Source organism: Schistocerca piceifrons, chromosome 5 (assembly GCF_021461385.2).
Source record: "Schistocerca piceifrons isolate TAMUIC-IGC-003096 chromosome 5, iqSchPice1.1, whole genome shotgun sequence".
In the NCBI taxonomy this organism is placed as follows: Eukaryota; Metazoa; Arthropoda; class Insecta; order Orthoptera; family Acrididae; genus Schistocerca; species Schistocerca piceifrons.
Window position 1 is genome coordinate 534,130,689 of NC_060142.1, and position 25,384 is coordinate 534,156,072.

At 40.5% G+C, this 25,384-nt stretch overlaps 1 protein-coding gene across 2 annotated transcripts; it reads right to left on the reverse strand.

Moving 5' to 3' along the window:
- Positions 1-1,357: 1,357 nt before the first annotated feature.
- LOC124798247 lies at positions 1,358-17,356 on the reverse strand. Of its 2 annotated transcripts, none has more exons than XM_047261563.1 (3): positions 17,047-17,356; positions 13,245-13,327; positions 1,358-2,641 (listed from the first exon to the last, which is right to left on the reverse strand). In XM_047261563.1, the coding sequence occupies exons 1-3, from the start codon at positions 17,221-17,223 to the stop codon at positions 2,524-2,526; spliced, it is 378 nt and encodes a 125-aa protein (XP_047117519.1). In that variant the 5' UTR covers positions 17,224-17,356; the 3' UTR covers positions 1,358-2,523. The 2 variants fall into 2 exon arrangements, with proteins under 2 accessions (XP_047117519.1, XP_047117520.1); XM_047261564.1 differs by having other exon boundaries at positions 1,373-2,641; positions 16,914-17,050.
- Positions 17,357-25,384: the final 8,028 nt, after the last annotated feature.

Below are 25,384 nucleotides of genomic sequence, written 5' to 3' on the forward strand. Positions count from 1 at the left end.
TGTCACTTTGACAGGGGATCTGATAGACCTCAGACTTCAGAAGTTCAAGGTCATACTTGACATTACCAAGCAGTGCCTGTGTTTTAGCTAGTGGGCAGAAGACCATCTTCACTTTATGTATTTGGAAATGTTGCTCATCCCAGTTCCACACAATAGAACATTAAATTTTACTATGTAAGTGGATGGAGTGTGCCCCTTTCTGGATGTTTTGGTAAAAAGAAAGAATTAGGCCACAGCATGTACTGTAAGACGACACATGTTAGGCTTGCACCATCTCCAACAATGAGAGTCTCTAGGCTTGCACCATCTCCAACAATGAGAGTCTCAACCAAGAACATCACCACTTGAGAATGGTGTTCCAGAAGAACAGCTACACAAAGTGGCACATTCAGAGAGCCCTACATTCTACTCCGACTGTACAACCAGTAGAAATTGAAGATGAACCTCAGAAGCATGTAACCACTATATTTATTTCGCTTTGTGGCACATTATTTGTAAAGATAGGATAAATTATCTGAAAACACAAAGCAGAAGCAGTCATCCCCCCCCCCCCCCCCCAGCTAGAACAGGAGCCCTATTTGGTACATGGATAACCTTGGACTATGGAAGTCTGGAACCGTATCACGTGTCCTGCCAGTGTGGCATGACATATATAGGTCAGACAGTGTGTAATGTCGAAGATCATTTCTGAGAACGCCAAACTGCAACAGCTTAGCAAGTTGTCAGTCATGGAACAGTGCATATTGGAATTACTTGAAATGGATTAGGATTGTAGTAAGGTTCTGACATAGAGGTATAACTTCTAGGACTGTGTCATTAAAGAATCTATCAAGATTCAAGTGGATACATCCTTAGTAAGGCCTGGGAACACACACTTAGTTTGATTAAGAAGAGGAAGAAGATACCCCAGAATGAACTGACTTCTGGGACAGGCAGACCAACAGCAGAGACGCAGCAAGCATGTGTACCTGGGCACAAACTGTGGACAGTGAAGTGTTGGTGAGACGTGTATGGACAAGCGCCTCTGCCTGAGCACAGACCGCGTACAAAGCACCAGGTCGGAGGAAGGGAGAGGGAGAAGGGGGGGGGGGGGGGCAAGGTGAAAGCCCCTCCTAGGCAATCAGTTCATCAGCTCACCTGGTATACTGATGAAGATGCAAAATTTTCTCTTTCTGCCCCCACCTTAGCTCATCACAGAACTGTTTTCTTAGGTCTACATCACTCTAGAGAGTTATTTCTCTAAATTGAATCACTGTGTCCTTAAAATCTCAAAGGCACAACTAAGATAATGTATGGCTCCCTTTTGATCTTTTATTCTTTTAATGGAAGAAGAAAATTTCTTCAGAATTCAGTCAAATTCCACAAAACTTTTGTACAGAAATGTATACAAAATTCATTCTTATTTTTATTAGGTTTCAGTACAAGAAATAAATTGTTTCTATTGTGAAAATTACTGTGTACCTTGATCAGAACAAGAAAGTGATTGACAGCTGAATATGGGAGCGTATGGTGCTGTTGGTTCATATTTGTCTTCACTCGCAATATCATTGCGGCAGCAATGACTCGGCCTTTCTATTCTAAACACATGCACATGCTGCTCGTTGATGGGGCGTATTAGGTTTGAGTTTAGGATATTCCTTCGTGTAAAAGCAACATGCCATGAGAAAAAAATCCAAAAATGAAAATGAATCAACCCGGTTAACAAAATAGAAAGCATGTCTAAGCTCATTCTCTGATTGCTGCTATCATTACTGTTTTGTAAGCAATTAACTGTGCAATCACTTTGTTATTCTGAGCCAGGTAAATGGTCTAGCTACTACTTACAACAACACTGGGTTTGGCAAAAACTGAGCAGCGTATGTTTTGAATGACTCTTCACAACAGAATGGAGTGATAACATACTGAAGTGTTGTATTATTATGTTAGTCTTTAATATTCAGTTGAAAGTTATTGCTTCACTGATTTCTTGGTTGCTAATGGAATTTGCAATCCTTAGTCAACTTGGAACCGAACAGTACCATCTACAAGCACTGAAAATCACCTTACAATGTTGCTTACAAATATGTTAGTATGAAGAAGTGACCATTAGGTAACAGTAGTTTCAAAAGATACACAGTTTCTGTCTCAATCTGTAATATATTGTATACAAAATTATGTCAATTTTTTTTCTAGTTATATTCTGACCAGTAATTTAACATAGCTGTAAAGTGAACATAACAAATAATATTGATGCAACATGAAAGCCTGTGGACAGAGTACAATTATTTTGATTTGTCTAGTAAGAATTGTGCAAGAAATGCTTGTAATTTACATTTATATACAGAACAAAATTCAGGTCCACATGGCAGAAACAATGCTGACAGTTGCACACGCATAATGGAGAATCGTGTCTCTTTACAATTGTCCTGGATTGCAGTACACTTTTGAAAAGAAACTAGTGATGATGGGTTTAACTCAATGCCTATTATCTGTCTTAAACACAAAACTTATTTCTTGCATTATTGATATAATCTGTAGCATAAATTAATGAATTCCTTCAAGTGGGGAATAGGCTTTATACTGATACAAGTCTGACCCTCCATATCCATACAAAAGACGTCCTCTTCCTTGTTCATCATAATATGGGTATCGATACTTTGGCCTGAAAATTAAAAAAAAGTATGTAATATGCAGGAGAAATTTATTTCCATTACATTAATTACCTATACAAATTAACAGCTTTAGGAATTTGAGAACTCTTCAAAAACTGTGACGCTTTCTGGTGTCATAAATATAAACATGTCTATAGCAGGCAAAGTGAAGGGAATAACAGGATTACAACTGATTCATAGAAATCAGCTCAACCATTAATCTTACAAATACCTGTAGTATGCATTTCCAAACACATAAAAATAACTTGCAGATACCGGAAGTAGAGATTAATGGACACACACTGAATGAGGCTCCATGTGTGAAATCCTTGGCATCTACATGAGTAATAAACTGAGGTGCAACAGTGTGTGTGCAGTTTTATTGTCAGACATGGATATAAAAATTTTAATTAGATTGTATTACACAACATGGATGCTTTTGAAATTTTACACTCAACACAAATACATAGTCAGGAGAGCCTCACTTGACCCATAAAGAAATATAACACTGGGACACAAATTTAAAATTTTAACCAATGTTAACATTTTGATAATCAAAAACTATTTAAACTTCAATGACAAATTATATGCAAAGGAATGACATAGTTAAAAGTGAGGCAGAGTCATGGTGGAGCTAGTGTCACAGAACAATTTTTAGCCAGTCGCTTTTGAGTTTTGGACTAGGCAGGGAGCAGGTATGTGTCTGTGTACTGTCAATAGTCACAGCCATACCAGGCTGTGTTCTCCAAGACTCCAGCTAAAACTACGAGTGTCTAAGGCATGTGTCATCTGAGGTACTGCTTGTCAGTCAGACATCGGTCTCAATTATAGCTGCCTGCCATATAGAGGCCAGCAAAGAAAATATAACTCCTTATGGCTCATTTGCCTAGTGCAAACTTTATTTTCATTTTTTTTACCACTAAATTTTCACATAAATATAACAGTGGAATTTTAATTTATTGATTTCCTGCTGCAAATGCTAAGTTCAATATTAACACTCTTTTTTTGAACTTTCTTTAAAAAGGAATTAGTTGATGATAATCAGTTAACAGATGAGGTATCTACTGAAATTCACTTGCTAAACTGGGTATTGAGAAGCTATCACAAGTTAGCAGTTTTCAACACCACCATCACAGAACTTTGACCAGCACAGTGTATAAGCCCTGAAATATTTATGACTGCCTTTAATGGTTAAAGTACAAGGTGTTTAAAAAAAAAAAACGACCTATTAAATATATATATATACACAAACATGGGATGAATTGCAAAATGTTTCAGCTATGCTGTTATAAATGTTTTGCATGTCCACCAGCCGGAGCATGAACAACATTTAGGCAATAGCTAAATTCGTCATAAACTTTACTTAATGTGTCTGCTTTTAGAGAAGTTATGGTGGCTGTTAATCTGTTCTTCACTTCTTCTATGTCACGAGGTGAAGGGAGAGACGAACACACTTTCCTTCACAAGAAAAAATTGCATGGGGTCACATGTGATGATCTAGGAGTCCAAGAATGCATGACAATGTCTTGGGAAAAGTGTGCCCTATCCAGCAGCCAGAGTATCATTAAGAAACTGATATCTGTTGTTGTTCCAATGTGGTGGAGCTCCATCCTGTTGGAAAATGAAATGATTGGAGTCCTACTGAAGTTGTGGAAAAAGCCAATTCTGCAGCATTTGAAGACAGCTGGTTCCAGTCACTGTCTTTTCATTTTTTAAAAAAAAGAGAGAGAGAGAGAGAAGGAGGGACCATATACTTTTTTTACGAGAAATGGCACAAAAAAATGTTTCTTTACTTGAGTGTCTTTCATGCTCATTAATGTCATGAGGGTTCTGGAGTCCCCATATGCATATGTTATGTTGGTTCACTTTACTGCTGACATGAAATGTTGCTTCATCTCTGAAAATTAACTATGGTAAATTTGTATTGCCTTCCAGTCCTCTACCAGAGCACTGTTGAAGTCAACCTGTTTCCTTTTATCACCAACCCAAAGAGCTTGCACTAATTGCAACCTGTATGGTTTATAGACCAAACGACACCTCAACACTTGACAACTGTTGTATGAGGTGCTGCCAGTTCTCTGTTATGTGTCCAGTAGACTTTTGTGAACTCCTCTCAAATGTTTGCCGAATTCTTTCCACCTCGCCATGAGATTCCAGCCCCAGATGCTGGAGCTGGTGTGTGTGTGTGTGTGTGTGTGTGTGTGTGTGTGTGTGTGTGTGTGTGTGTTTATTTATGTAAGTGTCTTTTAATTGTACCTGTCTGGAACTTGACGTCTTCTTTACAGTAAATAGCAATCTGTCTTTTCCTATATTGTTGATATTCCTACCTGGAGTTTCCATTGTTTGAAGAATACCTTATTAACTACTCCTGCTATAGTTGATACAAATATTTGGTCTTGGTTGTATAAATTTCAAATAAAGCTAATGTTTGTATTAAACATATCTTGACACTGCTAGTATATAGGATATGCTCCATGTGAAGCTACATAAATGATTTGCTTGAAGTGTTAGATAAAAATTGCAGCATATTAGTTAAAGACGGGGTTCAGTGGCTTGTTGTTCAAAATAGCTGTTCTTATACTGCACACACACCTAGAAGTATTTCCCATAATTACCGGTGCGAGTAGAGTAGCACTAGTCATAATATCTTGTTAGTGTACTTAACAGAAGTAGCCTAATGTGGCTACTTCTGCTTGTGGATGTGTAACTTGACTCTCAACACATCACTGAAGACTGCCCTTCCTGATGAGATTCACAGATTCTAATGTGCAAATTAATTAATGAATGTGTGTGGGCTATGTATGCTTGCTGTGGAGCTCATGTGTGATGTGGAGGAGTCTCTACTGGCAGTGCAGTGCTGAATGAACTGAGATGCAGCTAGCTGTAAGTCATGGCTCATGTCAGGTTTTAACAACATTGGATTTAACTTCCAAATTCCTATTGGTGTGCTTGGTTTAAATTACCTTAAAATATCTGTCAAGTTTAGTGCTGGATCTCCTATGCTTCCCATACTGGTACATTGTAATTTCTAGTGTTGCACCTCTGGCAGCTTTCATTAGAATCTCTCATTGTTACTACAGGAAAAGGAGAGAAAGATCATTAAGCTGGCCCACACAGGTCCGAAGAAACAGGCAGCATGTTACTGCCTGCACACCTTTTGGGAATGGAACTGGGAAAGGATGAAGTGACTGCAGTATTGAAATTACCCTCTGCTACACAACGTAAAGTGGCTTGGATAGGATGGATTTAGATGTAAAAGTGAGGAACTGTGGACATGTCTAAGCCCTAAGAGTAATTGATCTTCTTTGCCAGTGCTCAGTTTTTTGAGTTAAGGTGGTTCAATCTCTCAGTCACAGGAATTCATAACATTATGTTTCTCTGGAAGTAACAGAAAGGATAGAAACTGATTATTTTCACTGAGAGTTATGAAATGCCATTAGAATGCCTTAAAGTGTGTTTTTCATTATGGATTGGCTTTCAAACAAAGGAGTCCTTTCAGAAAGATGAAGGCCAGGCCAGACATCATAATTACCTCTCTCTTACAGCCAATCGGAATGGGCAGCAAAGTTTTATTTAACTGCAATGAAGCTTGCAAACAACAACAGTAGACAAAACAACCACCCAAATGGTCAACAATGATCTTTGTGAAAGCAGTCTTTAAGTATGTTGTCTCATTGCGTCCCTCCCATCAACTACAGTTCACAAAGAAAACACATTCAACAGACTTGCTTTGTAGCCAGAGAAGTTGCAGTTTAGTGTGTAACCTTACAACCAGCATTACTGTAATCTTCAGTGGTCATAATGTGAGCAGGAATACTGTCACATGGAAATTCTTAGAGATTTTCTAATTATCATCTATGCCCAAAGATGCTTTACACTTTCAGAGTCACATATGTTATAATCAAAGAAGGTTTTATCTGTGAATTCTGGCAAGAGGACCTGCAGTCTTAGATATAAAAGCAAAGCTGTTTCATCAACAGTAGAGACTGTGGAATTTAAAATTGTCCCAAATTCGTTTGTGAAATATATCAGTATTATGGTGCTAAACAGCTGGTATGGACAGAAATCAGCATTGGCAGATATATGGATGTTTGTGACATTTGAATCACTTTTCTACCATTTGAATATACAGAGACAAGAACCTTCAATATATTAATCTGTGATGTCATTGACAACTGTTTTCATTTTGTGGGAGATAACTCTTGTGCTCATAGAACTCATTTCATGGGTGGGAGCTATAATGTGAGGATAGCATATGAATTTTGTGGTCAGTGTTATCCTTTTACATAAATTTTACTAAACTGGCCTCAGATTTAATTCAAAAATATAATAAGGATACAGCACAACCTCCCAGTACTGTTCCAGAGTAATAAATTCTTATTCTTTTAGAAAAGCAGCATAAACTTCAATGAACACACAAGTGATGACCATTCAATATTATGGACAAGAATTATGGATGTTTTGCAATGTTCTGAGTTATTCCACAAACACATTTCACTTTAAGTCACACAATCAAGAAGTACAGAACATTTACATCATAATATTATGTTGTTTATGAATGTATATTACTCTGTATGTGAGAGCAGAGTAAACAAAAAGCTTAGATTTACAAACAGTAGATGTTGAGTCGCAGACAGGCACAACAAAAAGACTGCTAAACAAGTAAGTTTTCAGCCAACAGGCCTTCTTCTGAAGTAGACAACACACACCCACATTCATGCCAACACATCTCACATACAAGTGACCACTTTTTCTGGCTGCCATGGCCATACTGCAAGCGACTGCACTTGAAGGAAAAGCAATCTGGGAGGTGGGGATGAGGAGGTTGGGGCGGGGAGGAGGAGGGATAGCAGGGCCGGTGAATTGCTGCTTGTGGGAGCATACAGTGATGTGTCGGGGAGACGGTACGACAGCTAGGTACAGTCGGGAGGTTAGATGAAAGGTGGGGGGATAGTGGAGTGAAAAAGGAGGGAAGTAAAAACACTGTGGTTGAGTTGGTGTAATAAAGGCCTGTGTAGTGCTGAAGTGGGAACAGGGAAGGGGCTAGGTGGGTGAAGGACAGTGACAAATGAAAGTTGAGGGGTCACGGGAACTTAGAATATATTGCAGGGAGACTGCATCCGTAGTGGCAAGCAGTCCGTCTCAAAATATACATGAGTCTCACTGAGGCCTTCACAGATTGAAAATATCTTACCAACCTTGTACAGAAACAGAGCTCCCATGCCTTATCTCTCCAGACATCCACCGCCTCCCAAAGTTCCACCATCTGGCCACAAAGGACGATTCCCCTCATGACTCAGTACCACCCAGGACTGGAGCAACTGAATCACATTCTCTGCCAAGGTTTCAACTACCTTTCATACTGTGCTGAAAAGAGGTATGTCCAATCCACTATCCTTCTCACCCCTTCCTCAATGGTATTCCACCACCCACTGACCCTACACAATATCCTTGTCCATCCTTACTTCACCCTTGTTCCCACCCCCTTGCTCATGGCTCATATCCCTATAACAGACCTAGATGCAAGACTTATCTCACACATTCTCCCACCACCACCTACTCCATTCTGTCACAAGCGCAACCTGTCCCATCAAAGGCATAGCTACCTGTGAAAGCAGTCATGTAATTTCCAAGCTAAGCTGCAACCACTGTGCTGCATTCTATGTTGGCATGTCCACATGAGTGGCCACTGACAAACTGTGGCAAGAAACGGCTGGACCATCCAGTTGCTAAGCATGCTGCTCAACAGAACGTTCTTCATGTCAACGACAGCTTCAGAAGCTCTTCTGGCCTGCAGTATATCCGACATTCCTGTAAACTCTCTGGCCTCAACCTTGGTTAGTCACTGTCTTTTATTCACTTATCCCCTTCCCTGTTCCCATTACAGCTCCACGCACCCTTCTATTACACTAACTCAATCACAGTGTTTTTACTTCTCTTCTTTTCCACTGCACTCTCCCTCCCTACCAACCCTCCACTCTGCCCTCCCCTCTCCCCCTTCGTCTAACCTCCTGACTGTTCCTAGCTGCCCTATCCTCTCCTCACTATGTTCCTGTATGCTCCCACAAGCAGTACTTTACCATCCCCCATTGCTACCCTGCTGTCCTGTCCAGCCTCCCCCAACTTCCTCCTTAATACCACCATCCATATTGCTTCTCTCACCATGCACAGTTGCTAGCAGCCTGGCCAAGACAACCAGTGACAGCAGATGTGTATTTGTGTGTGAGTAGTGTTTGCGTGAAAGTGGGTGTGTGTTGCCCACTTCAGAAGGAGGCTTTTTGGCTGAAAACTTACTTGTTTAGCAGTCTGTTGTGCCTGTCTGTGACTCTAATATTTACAAAGGGTATGAAATCTGGTCTGGTCATGTACTTGCTTCCAGCCATGTAGTTTTTGGAGCCCAAATTATATTCTTGTTAGCCTTTGATCTTTTACAGTTCCTCTCTCTCATTGTCATTATATACTGTCACAAAGCCCTTTTCTAGTTTCACTGTTATCAGTATATTTCTACTTTTTAGCAGATTCCCCATTCATCTCTTTACTTCCCATAGAAGAAACCTTCACATGGTGACTCTTTCATGACTGCATGCACAGTAAGGATGACTACAATAGCAGGTGTGCAGATCGGACAACATGGGTGTAATTCAATCAGGTTTTACGGTTGTAATACCACGGAACAGTTCACATTTGTAAAAGAAGTTTTATAAAGAAAAGTACAGCTGTGAAAATATACAAAGATATTTCTCAGGAAATCTTCTCTTTTAAAATTGTGAGATAAACATTTTATTCTTACTTTGTACCTCTCTTTTGTCACTTTTTGTAGGTCCCTTTGTTTGTGTGTTCTTGTTAATTTGAATGCATACCATTGCTGAATTTTCTGTCAGTTCTTGGCAGAACATGGTAACAATTTTATGTAGGAAACATTTCCTGATGTTCTGCAAAGTTATATTTATTTGGTTATGAACTGTCTTTCAACTTCTTAGGCCATCATCAAATGACTACTAAATGTAATAATGCCATATTGCTCAGCAGCCTAGAGCAAGTCATTCAATTGGATGCCACTTCAGTGACCTACATGTCCCTGAGCCAACAGCAGCCAGTGTTCCCAAGTGCTCACCCATCCAGGTACAGACAAAGCCCGAAGACATGATAAGCAGAGAATCACTGTATCAAACATAGCGACGCCTTTGCAAACACAGATAAAATGATGAGTTACTTATACAGTTATCAACAAATAATTTAGAAGTAAAGGAGAGCACTTGCCAAATAGTAGAAATGTTCAGAAGGAGGGAGCAGGTGTGTGGTATAGGGATGTGAGAGGGAGAAACTGCAGGTGCACGGACTAGGAAAACAACAGGTGAGTGCCAGAGCTGGTGCCTTTATGCATTGCACCATGACGATGAAGTTGAGTTGTGGATTGGGAGGGACGACAGAATGGAGGAAGAGGAGACTTTTGGGTAGAGGTGTAGAGCAACAAGCTAGCTGATATTGAGGCCAGGAGCATTATGGAAGGATTCACAAGGCAAGGACTGTGAATCAGCCATTGACTTCAAAAATGATGTTATGCTCAACAGCTCCTCCGCTAGGTGGTCAATTCTGTTCTTCTCTACAGTCTGGTGGTGGCCATTCATTCTGATGGACAGCTGGTTTGTGTTTATGATCATGTAAAATGCTGTGCAGAAATTGCAGCAGTTCTGGTATATGGCGTGGCTGCTTTCACAGATGGTCTTGCCTTTGATGGGATACGATAAGCCAGTGACAGGACTAAAATACGGTGTACTACGAAGAAGAACTGGGTAGGTCATGCACCTGGATCTTCCACAGGGATATGTTCCCTGTGACGAGGGACTGGGAGTGCAAGTGGCTTATGGATGAACCAGAATGTTGTGTAGATTGGGAGAGCAGCAGAATAACAGTTTAGGAGGGACAGGAACGACCATGGGTAGGACATTCTTCATTTGTGGGCATGTGATAGAGAATCAGAGTCCTGGCGAAGGAGGTGATTTAGTTGTTCCAGTCTGGTCTGGTATTGGACGATGAGAGAGACTCCTTTCTAGCAGGTTCTTGGAGGTGGTGGGAGGATTAGGGGTGTGTGAAGTATGGTGCAGAAAATCTGTTGGTGGACTAGGTGTTGGGGGTAGTTTCTGTATGTGAATGCCTTTGTAAGACCTTCAGCATGCTGGGCAAGGGAATTTTCACCACTGCAGATACCCCATCCATGGGAGGCCAGGCTAAATGGGAGCAATTTTTTTTGTGTATCATCAACGAATCTGAACCAGACAAGGGATTTGTGGTTTTTGGAGGCTAGGAAGGTTTCCTCTACATGGCCCATAAAGAGGTTGGCATAGGAGGGTGCCATACGAGTACCTAAAGCCTGTGCTGCAGATTTGTTTATGTATTTCCCCTTCAAAGGAAAATTTGTTGTGTGTGGGGATGTAATTGGTAAGGTGTATATGAAATGAGGTAGTGAGATTGGAGTCGGAATGGGTAGTGTATGATAGTGTAGTGTTTTGAGATATTTGTAAACATGCCAACACACCACTGGAAAGTTGTCGACAAGAGATGCTCGTGAATAAATTGAATAAGAATAAATGTAGTGGGAAAGGGAAACTGTGTTTTCCTTTCTTGTATGCAGTGAATGTGGAGCAGTGGTGGAGCTGGCAAGAAGAGGACCAATAAAAAAACGGTATTACAGCCACTGGTCATCCAGGAGTCATTTGTGCCATGATGCACCAAATGCCTAAATCCGAGAGCCATGGAGTAAATGACACACCAACAAGGGTGTAATGAACAATTGAACAGCAGTAGTCATTTATCTGGTTTGCTCTCTCAGGTCCTAAAGTAGCCATGTATGGATGTTTTTGAATGTACTCAAGGCAGTGGTATTGCCGTAGCAATTATTTGTTGTGTTGTTAAAAGAAATAGTGAAAATGTTGGGCAAAATATACCCCTGTTTGTGAGAAGTGTGGCTATTTATTTAGTAGAGCAGTAGAGAGAACTTGCGGAAGCATTCCAGGAATCTTCACCATAGTTAGATGGACAGGGAGGTGGCACAGAAGGATCCGGACCACCAAACAACTACTCTGAGAAGAGAGGATAAAGATAATACTATTGTCATCTGGCAGTGTATAGGGCCGGCAAAATATTGCCCAGTTATATCGGCATGGGGCGCAACTTCCTGCTAGTGCTGGTATATGACCCACCACAAACTTTACAAAATATACATCTGCAGGAGAAGAGGGAAAAATACACCACAATAGACATGAGGCCATGAGTGTGTGGGATGTTGTTGTATAGGGAGGTGACATCATCAGTGGATCCATGGAGTAGGGATCCAGGTAGTAATGGGACGAGGATAGAGTCGGCAATGGACATCCTTTGTCATGACAGGGTATGCTTCAGGCAATTGGTTGTAAGTGCTTGTTGACAAGAGTAGAGATTCTTTCAGTGGAAGCACAGTAGTTGGCTACAGTGAGACATCCAGGATTGTTAATTTGTGGACTTTGGGAAGCATATAGAATGTGTGTATAAGGCAGGTCATTGGGGTTAGGAGGGAGATGGATTTAGGGCACAGTTTCTGAGATAGGCATAGGAATTCTCGCTTATCCCCATTCTTCACTGTTGATGCCACCTCATTATACACTAACATCCCTCATGCCCATGGCCTTGCTGCTGTCGAACACACTCCACCTACTGAACTGCAGTCCCTGCTTTGTGCATTCAGCTGGCACAGTGCACATTAAAGATAAAAATGTGATGACATGTAGTGTGTTTACAAAGGAAAGTATTACATTTTCATGTCATGCAGAAATAGTTACATTAACTAAAAGATGAAACTTTTCTTGTGGAGATATATTTAACAACAGACTGCAGAGTTCCCAGGGTGAAATTTTCACTCTGCAGTGGAGTGTACACTGATATGAAACTTCTTGGGAGATTAAACTGTGTGCTGGACTGAGACTCAAACCTGGTACTTTTGCCTTTTGCGGGCAAGTGCTCTACCAACTGAGCATGGCTCACAACCCATCCTCACAGCTTTACTTCTATCAGTACCTCAGCTCCTACCTTCCAAACTTCACAGAAGTTCTCCTGCAAAATTTGCAGAGTTGTTTCCACCACAGTAAGCAATGTCGGAGAAAATTAAAAGCTGAACTTACAATTTTAGTCTAGTACTTTTAACCAAAACTTAATGTAACAGAAGGGAAAAAAGAAATAAGAGTTTGGTCATTTAATAGTAAGCTGGCATTCTGTGTCATATGTTTGCTGATTTACAGTTAATGTAATTATTTTCGCTTGACATAAAAATCATTATACTTTCCTATGTAAACATTCTACATTTCATCATTTTTGTATTTTCTGTAGGATAAATAATATCAGTGAAAGTCACACATCATTTTATCTGTGTTTGCTACATACAGTTGTCATCTGACAATGGCCTAAGAAAACAAAAGCTGGTTCAAGACCATCACAAAATGTTTCCTGTTTAATATTGAATGTACAAATTACAGTGTGCCTGTCTGTCACATGTTTCATTAAGTAGCACATGGACAACAACATTAAGAGCAGAAGAAATTTATGTGAACTTTATGTGTTAGGAAGGAAAGAAATCTGTAATACCTCTCAAAATACTGAAAATTCGGTGCCCTCGGTTGCAGAGTTGTTTCCACCAGAGTAAACAGTGTCAGAGAAAGGACAGCAACCTGAAAAAGGTATGATCAAGTAAAAAACATTAATTTCAAATTTAAAAAAAGTGAAATATCCTATAAATCGTTTTACATTGCTCTTTAATGATACCAGTAGCATTAAAACATACAAGAAAGACACCTCTCAGCAGTTATACATTATCTATGCTAATTAAATATGTAATATGTAGAGAATAGGACCATAAATGAAGTTAGAAAGGGAAGAAAGTACACAATAAATTAGCAATAAATGTGACAAAAGCGAAAGCAAAGAAAATAAAGCTGCAAATATGTGATGCCAAAGGGAATGGAAGAAAATACTATCACAGTTTCAGATGGATGCTGTGGCTCAAATGCATTTTGTAGGGTCAAATCCTACCTCTAAAGTTACAAAGTTTGACAGTGGTAAGAGATATCCAAATACCATGAAAATGACACATGTTCCTGGCATTGCATTCTAGATGAAGTTCAGTAATAGGACATTGGATGATACCAATAAAACATAAGAAGAATACTTTATTTCTGATCCAGGACAGTCCAGAACCTGAATTTATTAACTAGCTTTTAAAGAAAGGCTTTTGCTGTCTTAAGTCACATATAAAAACGCCAAAATCTGTCTGACACCTGCTGGAATAACTTTATATCTACATCTAAACTTGGTAAAAAATATGGCAGGCTCAGCAGCAACAGAAACTATGTTATCACGCTTAATGAGAGCTCATTATAAAACCTGCCTAATGCACCTCATTCATCGACACAATAAGCCATATTGTTGGTATAACACAAACAAACTGTTTGGGGAAGAGTATTTTCAGATTTTGGGGGAACAAGTGAGGAAGACTTGTGAATGTACGCATACTGTTTCCTAAATGTCATTTCAGTCCTATCTAGCAATCAATACTGACTTGACTACTACCTAGTTCTAAAAGGCAATGACTAGCCTGGAACATAATACCAGAACGGCTCAACATCTATCTCATCACTTGAAATGTTTAAGTTCTCTTTCCAAGCACTACTACATCCTAAAGCTATACATGAGAACTGAGCCTCTAGAATGCTCTTGACTAAGTTTTTCTGTCATAACTGAAGCCAGTTACTCTTGATTTTCGTTATTACAGACCTCTTCAACAGATTTATATTTATTTTTGCTTTATGTTTTTTTTCCCCAACCCCCCCCCCCCCCCCCCCCAATCCCTCTTGATTCCCCACACCCCTTTCATTCACCAACTAGTACTAGCTTCGTTTTCTCATACATAAAGTAAGGGAAAGGGAACCACTCACCTATAGCAGATCAATGTGTGGAGCACAGTAACATAACAGAAAACAGGATTCACACTTCCTTTCTGGCACTAGCTCTTTCTCCAGCAACAGTACACACATTTACACACACAACCACCCAAATGATACTCCCGTGGCCACGGCAAGGCTACTGCTTTCAATAATCAAGTATCAATAATCAGTCTTGCCATGGCCACAAGAGCATGCATTTGGGTGTCTCTGTATGTGGATGTGTGTACTATTGCTGGGAAAAGAGATAGTGCTCAAATTACTATAGGTGATTGGTTGCCTTTACCTTATTTTATGTATTGCTCCATCCAGGAATTTCCAACTTTGTGTCCTTATAAATTTATGACTACCTTTATCTTTCTTTTTATCTGCTTTTTATTTCTGTACCATGTTCAACTCTCATCCCTGGCTTATTGCCTGCCTGCCATTTGTTTTTATGGGTAAGCAATTAAGAGTCCAATGCTGTGTACCACTCATCTGAAATCTTGTCATTCCATATCTAGTATATCTAGTGCACCTCCTCCCCCCCTCACCTATATATATATATATATATATATATATATATATATATATCTGTGTGTGTGTGTGTGTGTGTGTGTGTGTGTGTGTGTGTGTGTGTGCGTGCGTGCGCGCCTCATCTTTTTCTTATCTCCTATTTACCTGTTCCTTTTTTTGTTTTTACAATTGTTGTTGTTGTTGTCGTCTTCAGTCCTGAGACTGGTTTGATGGAGCTCTCTTTTTACAATTATTGTTTATGATAATCATTTAAACAGGGCTTTGTAGTGCAGCATTAGAAGGACACAGGTTACTATTTGAGTCAGGAGTAAGGAAGTAATCTTTGTCCACTGCTGCTGAGTTGATTGATTTTGATGAAAATGTCACAATACAAGTTCGACATTGAAAAACATTAATGCGCTACAACAAACAGTTCCTTAGCAATGCCAGCAGTCTTATTTATTTTGTGTTGAGCAGCACACCTCAGTGATAAGCATTTGGCTTACTTTCAAAGGCGACTATGAATCTGTCTCGCATCTCATCTGTCAAACAAAATAAATGGTGGTCTCCTGGGGTATGCAGTGCAGGTTTCAGTCAGAGCAACACACAAGCTGTTTATGATCAATATTTAGTTCAGGTAGCTACTTGGTCCACAACCATATTCATTAAGAGTTTTTGTTTTCAGTGCGTATGAAGTGAGTTTCTGTCAAGACAAAGTCTATTCTAAATTTCCTTTAGTTGAAACTGCATCTTCATGCTGTGTAACAAATTTAACACATGTTAAAGATGCTGCCTTTAGCAAATAAAATTGAAAAGGTTTTAACAGTAGGCGCAAACATCTTATTACATTCATTTTACAACACAAGCCACAAATGATTGATTTTTGCTACTTCTGTATCTTCCTTACATAAAAATATATCTTCTTCTACAACTATAATTAAAAGTCTTTTATATTATAGACAACATTTCACTGATCTGAGCATGAAGATGAACAATCAGTGATGTCAAACGTGTATGACAGCTAGTGGGTTGTGGCTGTTATTATCTGCTGTTGTATGCTACATTACATAGCTCTTTGTCAATGACAATTTATTTATAAACTGTCAGTCAAGTACACTCTCTGAAAGTTACTAACCTGAGATAATTGTGTAATTACCAGCACGTCAAATGCTCTGCTTTTGGAGCGTATCTGGTACCTTCAACATTATTTTAAGAGCGAATAAATACATTGTGAGACACTGCAAATGGTTTATAAGGCTGCCGATGTAATTGTGATTAACTTATTATTTACCGGTACCTCGATAATCCTTACGTACTTTGTGCCGTGTCATTTTAAAAGGGCATCATACAATTTTCGAGTTATTTTGATACCATATTACACGCCAGATACTATATTTCTGTATATCTAAGCATCATGTTTTATACTACAATGTCATGTACTAAGCAAATTTCGTGTTAATAGCTACCATATTAAGCTACTCCAATAGGCCTCTAATTACGGCACACTACTGTCACCCCCTTCTGCACTATCGCCTGTCATTAGTATTTGTCAAGCGAATTTTTGGTATTATTTCGTGAGACCGTTTAACTTGTACAATGACTTTGTCTTGACTCTTCTCTAGCGACCAGTCATTCATCCAAACATGCACTAAAGACGTCATTTCTTCGCGCTGGATGACTGACGGTAAAACCTCGCCAAGTCCTCAGTGCACCCGCAACATACAATCTCTGCATATTGTTTTAAACAGAAGCAAAACTATCAAGCTAAAATGAGCTTAAACGCCTTAATTTCTTTAATTACGGAACTGTTATTTGTACTTACAAGGGCCGCAAAACCTAGTCTCATTGTGGCGGTAACCACCGTTCGCACACAGACGCATGCAGGGCAGTAGCTTGGTAACTGAATGTACTACATTCAGTTTAGCTGAGGCACAAAGAGAAAGTAGTCAGCCTACCTTCCCTCCACTCTCTCCGCTCGCTGCCGAAGGTGAGAGTGGAAGGGGTGGTGTGGCGTATTCGTTGTCCTTGTGCGAGGCAAAGCGGTCAGTAACTGCAATGCCAGGATGAGCTGACCGATTGCGACAAACATTTCTCACGTCCTTCACACGATGAGATATGCGATTGCAACTCATTTTTGGGGTATCAGTTTACGAAACATCAAAGAACCTATTCCCAGGAATGAAACATTTTTAAACTGTTCATGACCGTACGGTAAACGAGATTGTGATCCCATGAACTAGGTTCATGGTATCTAAAATGACCGACGCCGACCACTCGAGTGGCGTCACCGGAATTGCGTGGGAAATTCCAGTAGCGTCACTCGTGTGACGTCACTTTCTCAGCCTGGACATTCACTTGAGCCGTATTCGTCCGACTGACAGGTTGCAGAAGCTTGTCCGTTGGAGTCGAGTAACATGCGACACACGACCGGCCGGCAGTCAGTCAGTCAGTCGCAAGACAACTGAACTGACTGATTAGAAAAATGGATAGTATTTTTAATTTCCAGAAGATACGTACCTTAACGAGACAAAGAACCAAACTAAAGCGAAGGGAATTTTGAGTCAGTCCCGAATTTTGAGTCAGTCCCATATTAAACAAATGAAGCAGGGTAGGACACCTTCATCACTTACATGAAAAACTGTGGAGGAACACGGGGAAAATTTTCGAAATACTACGGAATGAACATGGAAACATTTCAGTACACCTTTACAGCTATTCAGCATGTAATTACGAAATGATCGAATTTCTGGGAAAGTATACAACCTGAGGAACATTTCGCTTTGAGGTAACTTGCAAAAAATGGCTCTGAGCACTATGGGACTTAACATCTGAGGTCACCAGTCCCCTAGAACTTAGAACTACTTAAACCTAACTAACCTAAGGACATCACACACATCCATGCCCGAGACAGAATTCGAACCTGCGTCCGTAGCAGTCGTGCGGTTCCGGACTGAAGCGCCTAGAACTGCTCGGCCAAAGGGGCTAGCAGGTAACTTGCACACATTATTAATGATCACAAATGAAGAAAAAATACTGTACAATTTCAGTCTTAAATAATATTCCCAAAGCGTATAACAAAACGGTTTACAAAAATATATATAACGTTGAAGAGCTCGCTGTAGTTATATACATAACAGATAAAGAATGAATATATACTGTTGTTTGCGAAATTTGGCAGGTGGATGATCGCATTCGGCATTGGGACCGGTTCACTTGCGTCAGTGTAATGGTTGTCTGAGTAGCATTTTTATGGCTGTATCTTGGAATTCCTCCTGACGAAACAGTGCTCCCGAGAGGTGTATACACAGAACATTCTGCTTGATAATTGAGGAAGTATGATACAGCATAGGACTTTGGTAAGCACATCACATCGTTCTCCATCAAGAAGAACTTGATGCACCATCAAGAACATGTAATCGCCATCTTCCTTCAAAGCAGCAGTGCTGGCAGACAATTTCATTTTTTCCTTCTCTTTCGCAAGATATGGGCCATCACTTGTGTGTCGCCGTTGTTGGCGTTTGCTGTTGGTATTTCGTACCGTCGTGTTAGACGGTGCTTCTACGCTTCTCGTCTCCAACCTTGATAGCCTAGGACAATCGGCTGGCCGCATACTATCGGAACGAACCTTCAGCTAACGACGACAGATTGGTCGTTGGAGAAGCGTAGTAGCCGGCCGTAGTGGCCGAGCGGTTCTAGGCGCTACAGTCTGGAACCGCGCGCCCGCTACGGTCGCAGGTTCGAATCCTGCCTCGGGCATGGATGTGTGTGATGTCCTTAGGTTAGTTAGGTTTAAGTAGTTCTAAGTTCCATGGGACTGATGACCTCAGAAGTTAAGTCCCATAGTGCTCAGAGCCATTTGAGAAGCGTAGTATGTACCACATGGTGTATGATGTACCACATGCAAGTTCTTCTTCCTGTGGTATATTAGATACAAAATTGCTTTCTAGCTCAAAACCAGCAGTATGCGATATTACTTACGTGGAAGCGATAGAGCATTCTGTGTTAAGTAGTGTCTTGCAAAAACAGCATAGTTAGGAAGTGTGGCCATGGTGAGATGTCCTCTAGAGGCGTCCAGTCTCCACTCCTTCTTTATATAAATTTGTTGTATTTTTTACGAAAAAGTCTCTTAAGCTGTGCCATTTCTTCTTTACCACATCAAATGAAACAAAAGAAAATGAAATAAGTTCATAAATAAACAAGAAATTTAAAACAGTATAAATAATAAACCTAACCCTGTGTTAAATAACATCACCAACGAGTGATGCACCGAAGATGGCTGGAATCTACAGGGTGTTTCAAAAATGACCGGTATATTTGAAACGGCAATAAAAACTAAACGAGCAGCGATAAAAATACACCGTTTGTTGCAATATGCTTGGGACAACAGTACATTTTCAGGCAGACAAACTTTCGAAATTACAGTAGTTACAATTTTCAACAACAGATGGCGCTGCGGTCTGGGAAACTCTATAGTACGATATTTTCCACATATCCACCATGCGTAGCAATAATATGGCGTAGTCTCTGAATGAAATTACCCGAAACCTTTGACAACGTGTCTGGCAGAATGGCTTCACATGCAGATGAGATGTACTGCTTCAGCTGTTCAATTGTTTCTGGATTCTGGCGGTACACCTGGTCTTTCAAGTGTCCCCACAGAAAGAAGTCACAGGGGTTCATGTCTGGCGAATAGGGAGGCCAATCCACGCCGCCTCCTGTATGTTTCGGATAGCCCAAAGCAATCACACGATCATCGAAATATTCATTCAGGAAATTAAAGACGTCGGCCGTGCGATGTGGCCGGGCACCATCTCGCATAAACCATGAGGTGTTCGCAGTGTCGTCTAAGGCAGTTTGTACCGCCACAAATTCACGAAGAATGTCCAGATAGCGTGATGCAGTAATCGTTTCAGATCTGAAAAATGGGCCAATGATTCCTTTGGAAGAAATGGCGGCCCAGACCAGTACTTTTTGAGGATGCAGGGACGATGGGACTGCAACATGGGGCTTTTCGGTCCCCCATATGCGCCAGTTCTGTTTATTGACGAAGCCGTCCAGGTAAAAATAAGCTTCGTCAGTAAATCAAATGCTGCCCACATGCATATCACCGTCATCAATCCTGTGCACTATATCGTTAGCGAATGTCTCTCGTGCAGCAATGGTAGCGGCACTGAGGGGTTGCCGCGTTTGAATTTTGTATGGATAGAGGTGTAAACTCTGGCGCATGAGACGATACATTGGCGTCATTTGGACCGCAGCTGCAACACGGCGAACGGAAACCCGAGGCCGCTGTTGGATCACCTGCTGCACTAGCTGCGCGTTGCCCTCTGTGGTTGCCGTACGCGGTCGCCCTACCTTTCCAGCACGTTCATCCGTCACTTTCCCAGTCCATTGAAATTTGTCAAACAGATCCTTTATTGTATCGCTTTTCAGTCCTTTGGTTACATTAAACCTCCGTTGAAAACTTCGTCTTGTTGCAACAACACTGTGTTCTAGGCGGTGGAATTCCAACACCAGAAAAATTCTCTGTTCTAAGGAATAAACCATGTTGTCTACAGCACACTTGCACGTTGTGAACAGCACACGCTTACAGCAGAAAGATGACGTACAGAATGGCGCACCCACAGACTGCATTGTCTTCTATATCTTTCACATCACTTGCAGCGCCATCTGTTGTTGAAAATTGTAACTACTGTAATTTCGAAAGTTTGTCTGCCTGAAAATGTACTGTTGTCCCAAGCATATTGCAACAAACGGTGTATTTCTATCGCTGCTCGTTTAGTTTTTATTGCCATTTCAAATATACCGGTCATTTTTGAAACACCCTGTAGATGTGTAAAAATAATACAAAATGATCCCAAATAACATTTTACAATTATTCTGCTACAATGTCTCCTTACTTTTCACTATTCAGTATTTTATGAAGAGGTGATTTTTCGTTTGAACACCCATGCAATATTTCTTTCGTCTTAGCGTGATTCACAATGTCAGGCCTTCCACCGTGTCCAGTAGCAAAGTCTGATTTACACAACGGACATTCGACAAATTACTTCACTGCCAGCGATAAAAGTACTCTCACTTTTTACATTGCTGTTAAAATTGCATTTCCGTTTTGACATGATGAAACAGTGAGCATGACTCTGTATTACTAACAGTACAAAACATTAACAGTAAATAAACAAAGATTGTGGAGCAAAGTGTACAAGTGGAGCTTCCAAGCCCGTGCACAAATTCGCAGAGTTTTTGTTTTGCATGCTGGTATTACGCTTGCTATGGGTTTATTTATCGATTGTCATATTTTATTTGTACTCGTACCTTCGACCATAGATACTAATAGACTGGGCAAGCAGTGCAGCGGCTATACGTCTGGCGTGGCTGCGACATAGAATCACGTGACTGTTGGCAGAACGCCGGCGGGAGTTCAAGGCACCATTCTGATTCCTGATTTCACTTCCAGTATTTCTCAGTGGATTTCCTCCTAACTTCACCACATTAAATGTAGCTTATGTAAACACAGCTAGAAGTGATAAATTATTGCGAAACCACTGTACAAATTTAGTTTTACAGCCATTACTTCACAATGAACTTTGTGAACTGCTGAAACACTTTCGATGTTCGGCAATATATTCGCCGCGAATATTTCAGTGTTACCAATTATGAGATGCATTCTCTACTCACAATACGCGTTATGCACTGCATAAAATGTAAATATTGCGTGTGTGTCTTTTAGTGCCTTGGTTGTAGAAAGTGTTATAGACTTCATAAATCGGCATAAACAACAAAACCTGTAACGTAAACACACGTGTTCACATCGAATGTAATGAACTCAATTGTGTCGTTCACCCACAAAACGTAAAGCAGTTTCATTTGAAAGCTCTTTTTTGGTTTAAACAGTTTGTTTCGTAGATGTATCAAATAAGATATCTACAAAATCAGTACCTACTTACATGAATACTTGTTCCACAGATCATGAATACGATACTTCACAATGATGTGTCAGTTTAATGAAATGTAGACCTATCATTACATGACAATTCTTCCAATCACTTATTTATACCTAAAAAAATCGTCTACTTAGTAGGAGCTGTCATTCACAGATTCTTTTAGTTTGATTTTAAATGCTGGTTGGCTATCTGTTGGGCTTTTAATGCTTTTTGGTAAATGACCAAAGATTTTTGTAGCAGCATATTATTTATCCCATACATTACAGCTTATTATCTGGAAACTAACGTAGGCCATACAACAACCTTTTTGCAAATGGTATTCAGTATTTGTTTCTTATATTTGTATGTTTTGTAACTGGGAAGTACAAAATAAAACTAAACCCTGATGAGAAATCAAACCCCTAACTTGTTTTTGCAAATTGTTCTCTAAAATAATACCAGCATAATTCACCCCTTTTTGTACCAAAGTCAGATTTAATCCAGGATAGTAAAAATCATCATTTCTTCTTACGTAGTAACAATGCACATTGCCATTGCTTTTGGAGTGCGAAGGGTTATTGGTAATAAATCTCTCTCTCTCTCTCACACACACACACACACAAACACACTATATATCTTCTTCAAAGTGCTTCGAACAGATGCGTGTGTGCGCAGTAGGCTTGAAATCTTTTCATTTCACTGCCTGTATCCACATCTGCCTGCGCCCTTCATCCTTTGGAAACCTATACGAAAGAGAAAAAGCAGCTTTGTAGCTTACCATTTCAAGAAATATATACGATTGCAATGTGCGCCTAGAAACACACACAGCACTTCAAACCGCCAATTTACGTAACTGTGGCGTTCTGGGTAAGGATATGATACACACAATAGTTTATCAGTATTCAAGAAATACCGCTAAATTATGCTAATAATACTTACACGTGAAATTTAATGTTACTTCCCTTCACAAAACGCTCGGTACAACCATAAGCACAACAGGATACCACCATTGTTTTGCCAATAGTCACGTGGTATAGCAGTAGAGATGTTGGTGCCACGAAATATACGTCATGACCAGTCTACCAATATCTATGGTCGAAGACTCGTACTTCACTGTTGCTCTCTGAGTTTACATTTTGTCGTTTTGTTGTTTAGAGATAGTGACTGAAGCTGTGGGCGCTAAAAAAATGAGCGTCAAGTGTAGAAATCAGAACATTTCCGACATATTCTTCTGTTTTGTGTTCACTGGAGGGGTCACAGCAGCGAAGGCAGCCATAAACATTTTCGCCATGTATGGGGATAGTGCCGTTGGACAGATAACGGCAAGAAAATGGTTTTCTCCTTTTAAGAAGAATAGTTTTGTCATTAGTGGCTCTGTATGGATGTCTGCTGAAGTATGGTAGGTGCATTAATATACTCTGGTTGATCTTTCTATACCTTTACGTCACGCAATACCACGCTACAAAGTCTGACATTACAAGCATGCAGAATCACGCCAAGACAACAAAACAAAAGTCCTTCAATCAAAGTCATTACATTTGTCTTTGGGCTGTTGCGTGTCTATCTATATGTGCTGCTACATCAGCCGCTTTTTAAAAAAAAAAAAAAAAAAAAAAAAAAACCGTGAATACAGGTATGTCGGGGAACGGGAGTTTTACAGAGTCCAGCTGTTGCAGTCGTCGATGCCTGTTCCAGCAGCCAGCAGGGGGGGGGGGGGGGGGGGGGGGGTGGTAATGCGAGTGGCAGTCAGCACTGTCCTGGGGCAATCAGTTGTGTGCAGTGGGAGTTCCTGGCTTGGTGTCCTTTGTCACTTCCAGATACAAGTGTACCGGCTGACTTCAATCATTCCACAGAGACCATTTTGTACCTCTCGTTATGTTGAAGTTTAAATGTGTGTGATCCTCACTGTAAGATCTTGTATGGACCACTGTGTGGTGGTACGAGGGATGGTTTGACCGAGTCATCCTTAGCCAGACGAAGGCCATGTTGTATAGGTCCTTGTGTACGAAGACTCACGCTGTCCATGAGGCTGCAGCGCAGTGGGCTGGATTTGAGCCATCGTGTCCTGCAAGTGGCGGCCAAACTCTATGATGAAGGCCGAGGGAAGAAAATCAGAGGGCTTGTCAGTAATTAGTTCTGCTCGTAGGCATAGCTCTTCGCCGTATACCAGCTGAACTGAATGATGCTGCAGGCCTGCTTTGACTGCCGATTGCGAACCTAAGAGGATGAGCGGCAAGTACATCTGACCATGTAGTGCCAGCAGACACTAGTGCTGCCTTCAGGATACGGTGGAACCTTTCCCCCATGTTATTGCTGGCTGGATAATAGATGGTGGTGCGTATGTGGGAACACCCTCATAGGCGTAAGGTTTCTTAGAAAAAAGATTCCGTAAACTGTCTACACTTGTCAGTCATGATGGTGTGCAGTGCACCAAACCTTGTGATCCAACCACATAGAATAGTTTTCGCCACCGTATCTGTCATATGTGCAAACAGGATGGGCTCTGGCAGTCGGGAAAAGTGGTCCAAGGAAGGAGCCCACAAGATCCATATGTATGTGCCCAAATCTGGTCGAAGGTGTGATGAGTGACCCTTGAGGGCCCATGGTGTGGCAGCCAGTTTCACTCTTTCTTTTTTCAATCATATTTGTGGTGATTGCTTATGATGAGGCATATAGCCATTTTACAAAAAAAAACTTGCAAATTTGTTAATGGGTTGATTCTGTGCAAAATATTCTACATAAAAATCTAGGATTATCCTTGCAAATTAGACCCTTATGTGACATCAAGGAATGCATTCCATGGGCAGCTGGACCCTTCTCTCAATAACAGTACTGTAAGGAAAATGAGAGTTCCCCTATCCGCAGCAAGTGTGTCTTACGACTCCATCCTGGGAGCATTTCCTTCCTTGATATGAAATATCGTTGGTGTCAATCAACCGACAGGTAATGATGATAAGCTATGACGTGTTCGGATTCTGCATTACCGTAAACTGTGGATCCCCCTATAACTAACTGACTGAATAAATTTGTTCGAAGTAAGACAAAGCCGTTAGGATGACGCCTATCACTACGGACAGCTTTATCTCGTGTCTTCCCATTACTATCTTTTACTTGGATGTGCAAGACATTGTCATTTGTTTAGAACGGTGCCATATTTCTCTTTCCTTACTTAAACTTCGGAAAAAAAGTTTGCATCACTTGCATATTTACGAACATGTAAGGAATGAAAGAATAAGCCTTATGGAACTTTAAAAAAATCTTTCCTGGGAAATAAAAAGAAAGCAAAACAGTAATCGAAGAGAAGACAGTCTTTTAGAGAACGGAGATCTGTTGCAACTCTGTGAACTCGAAATCTCTTGCTGGGGAAACA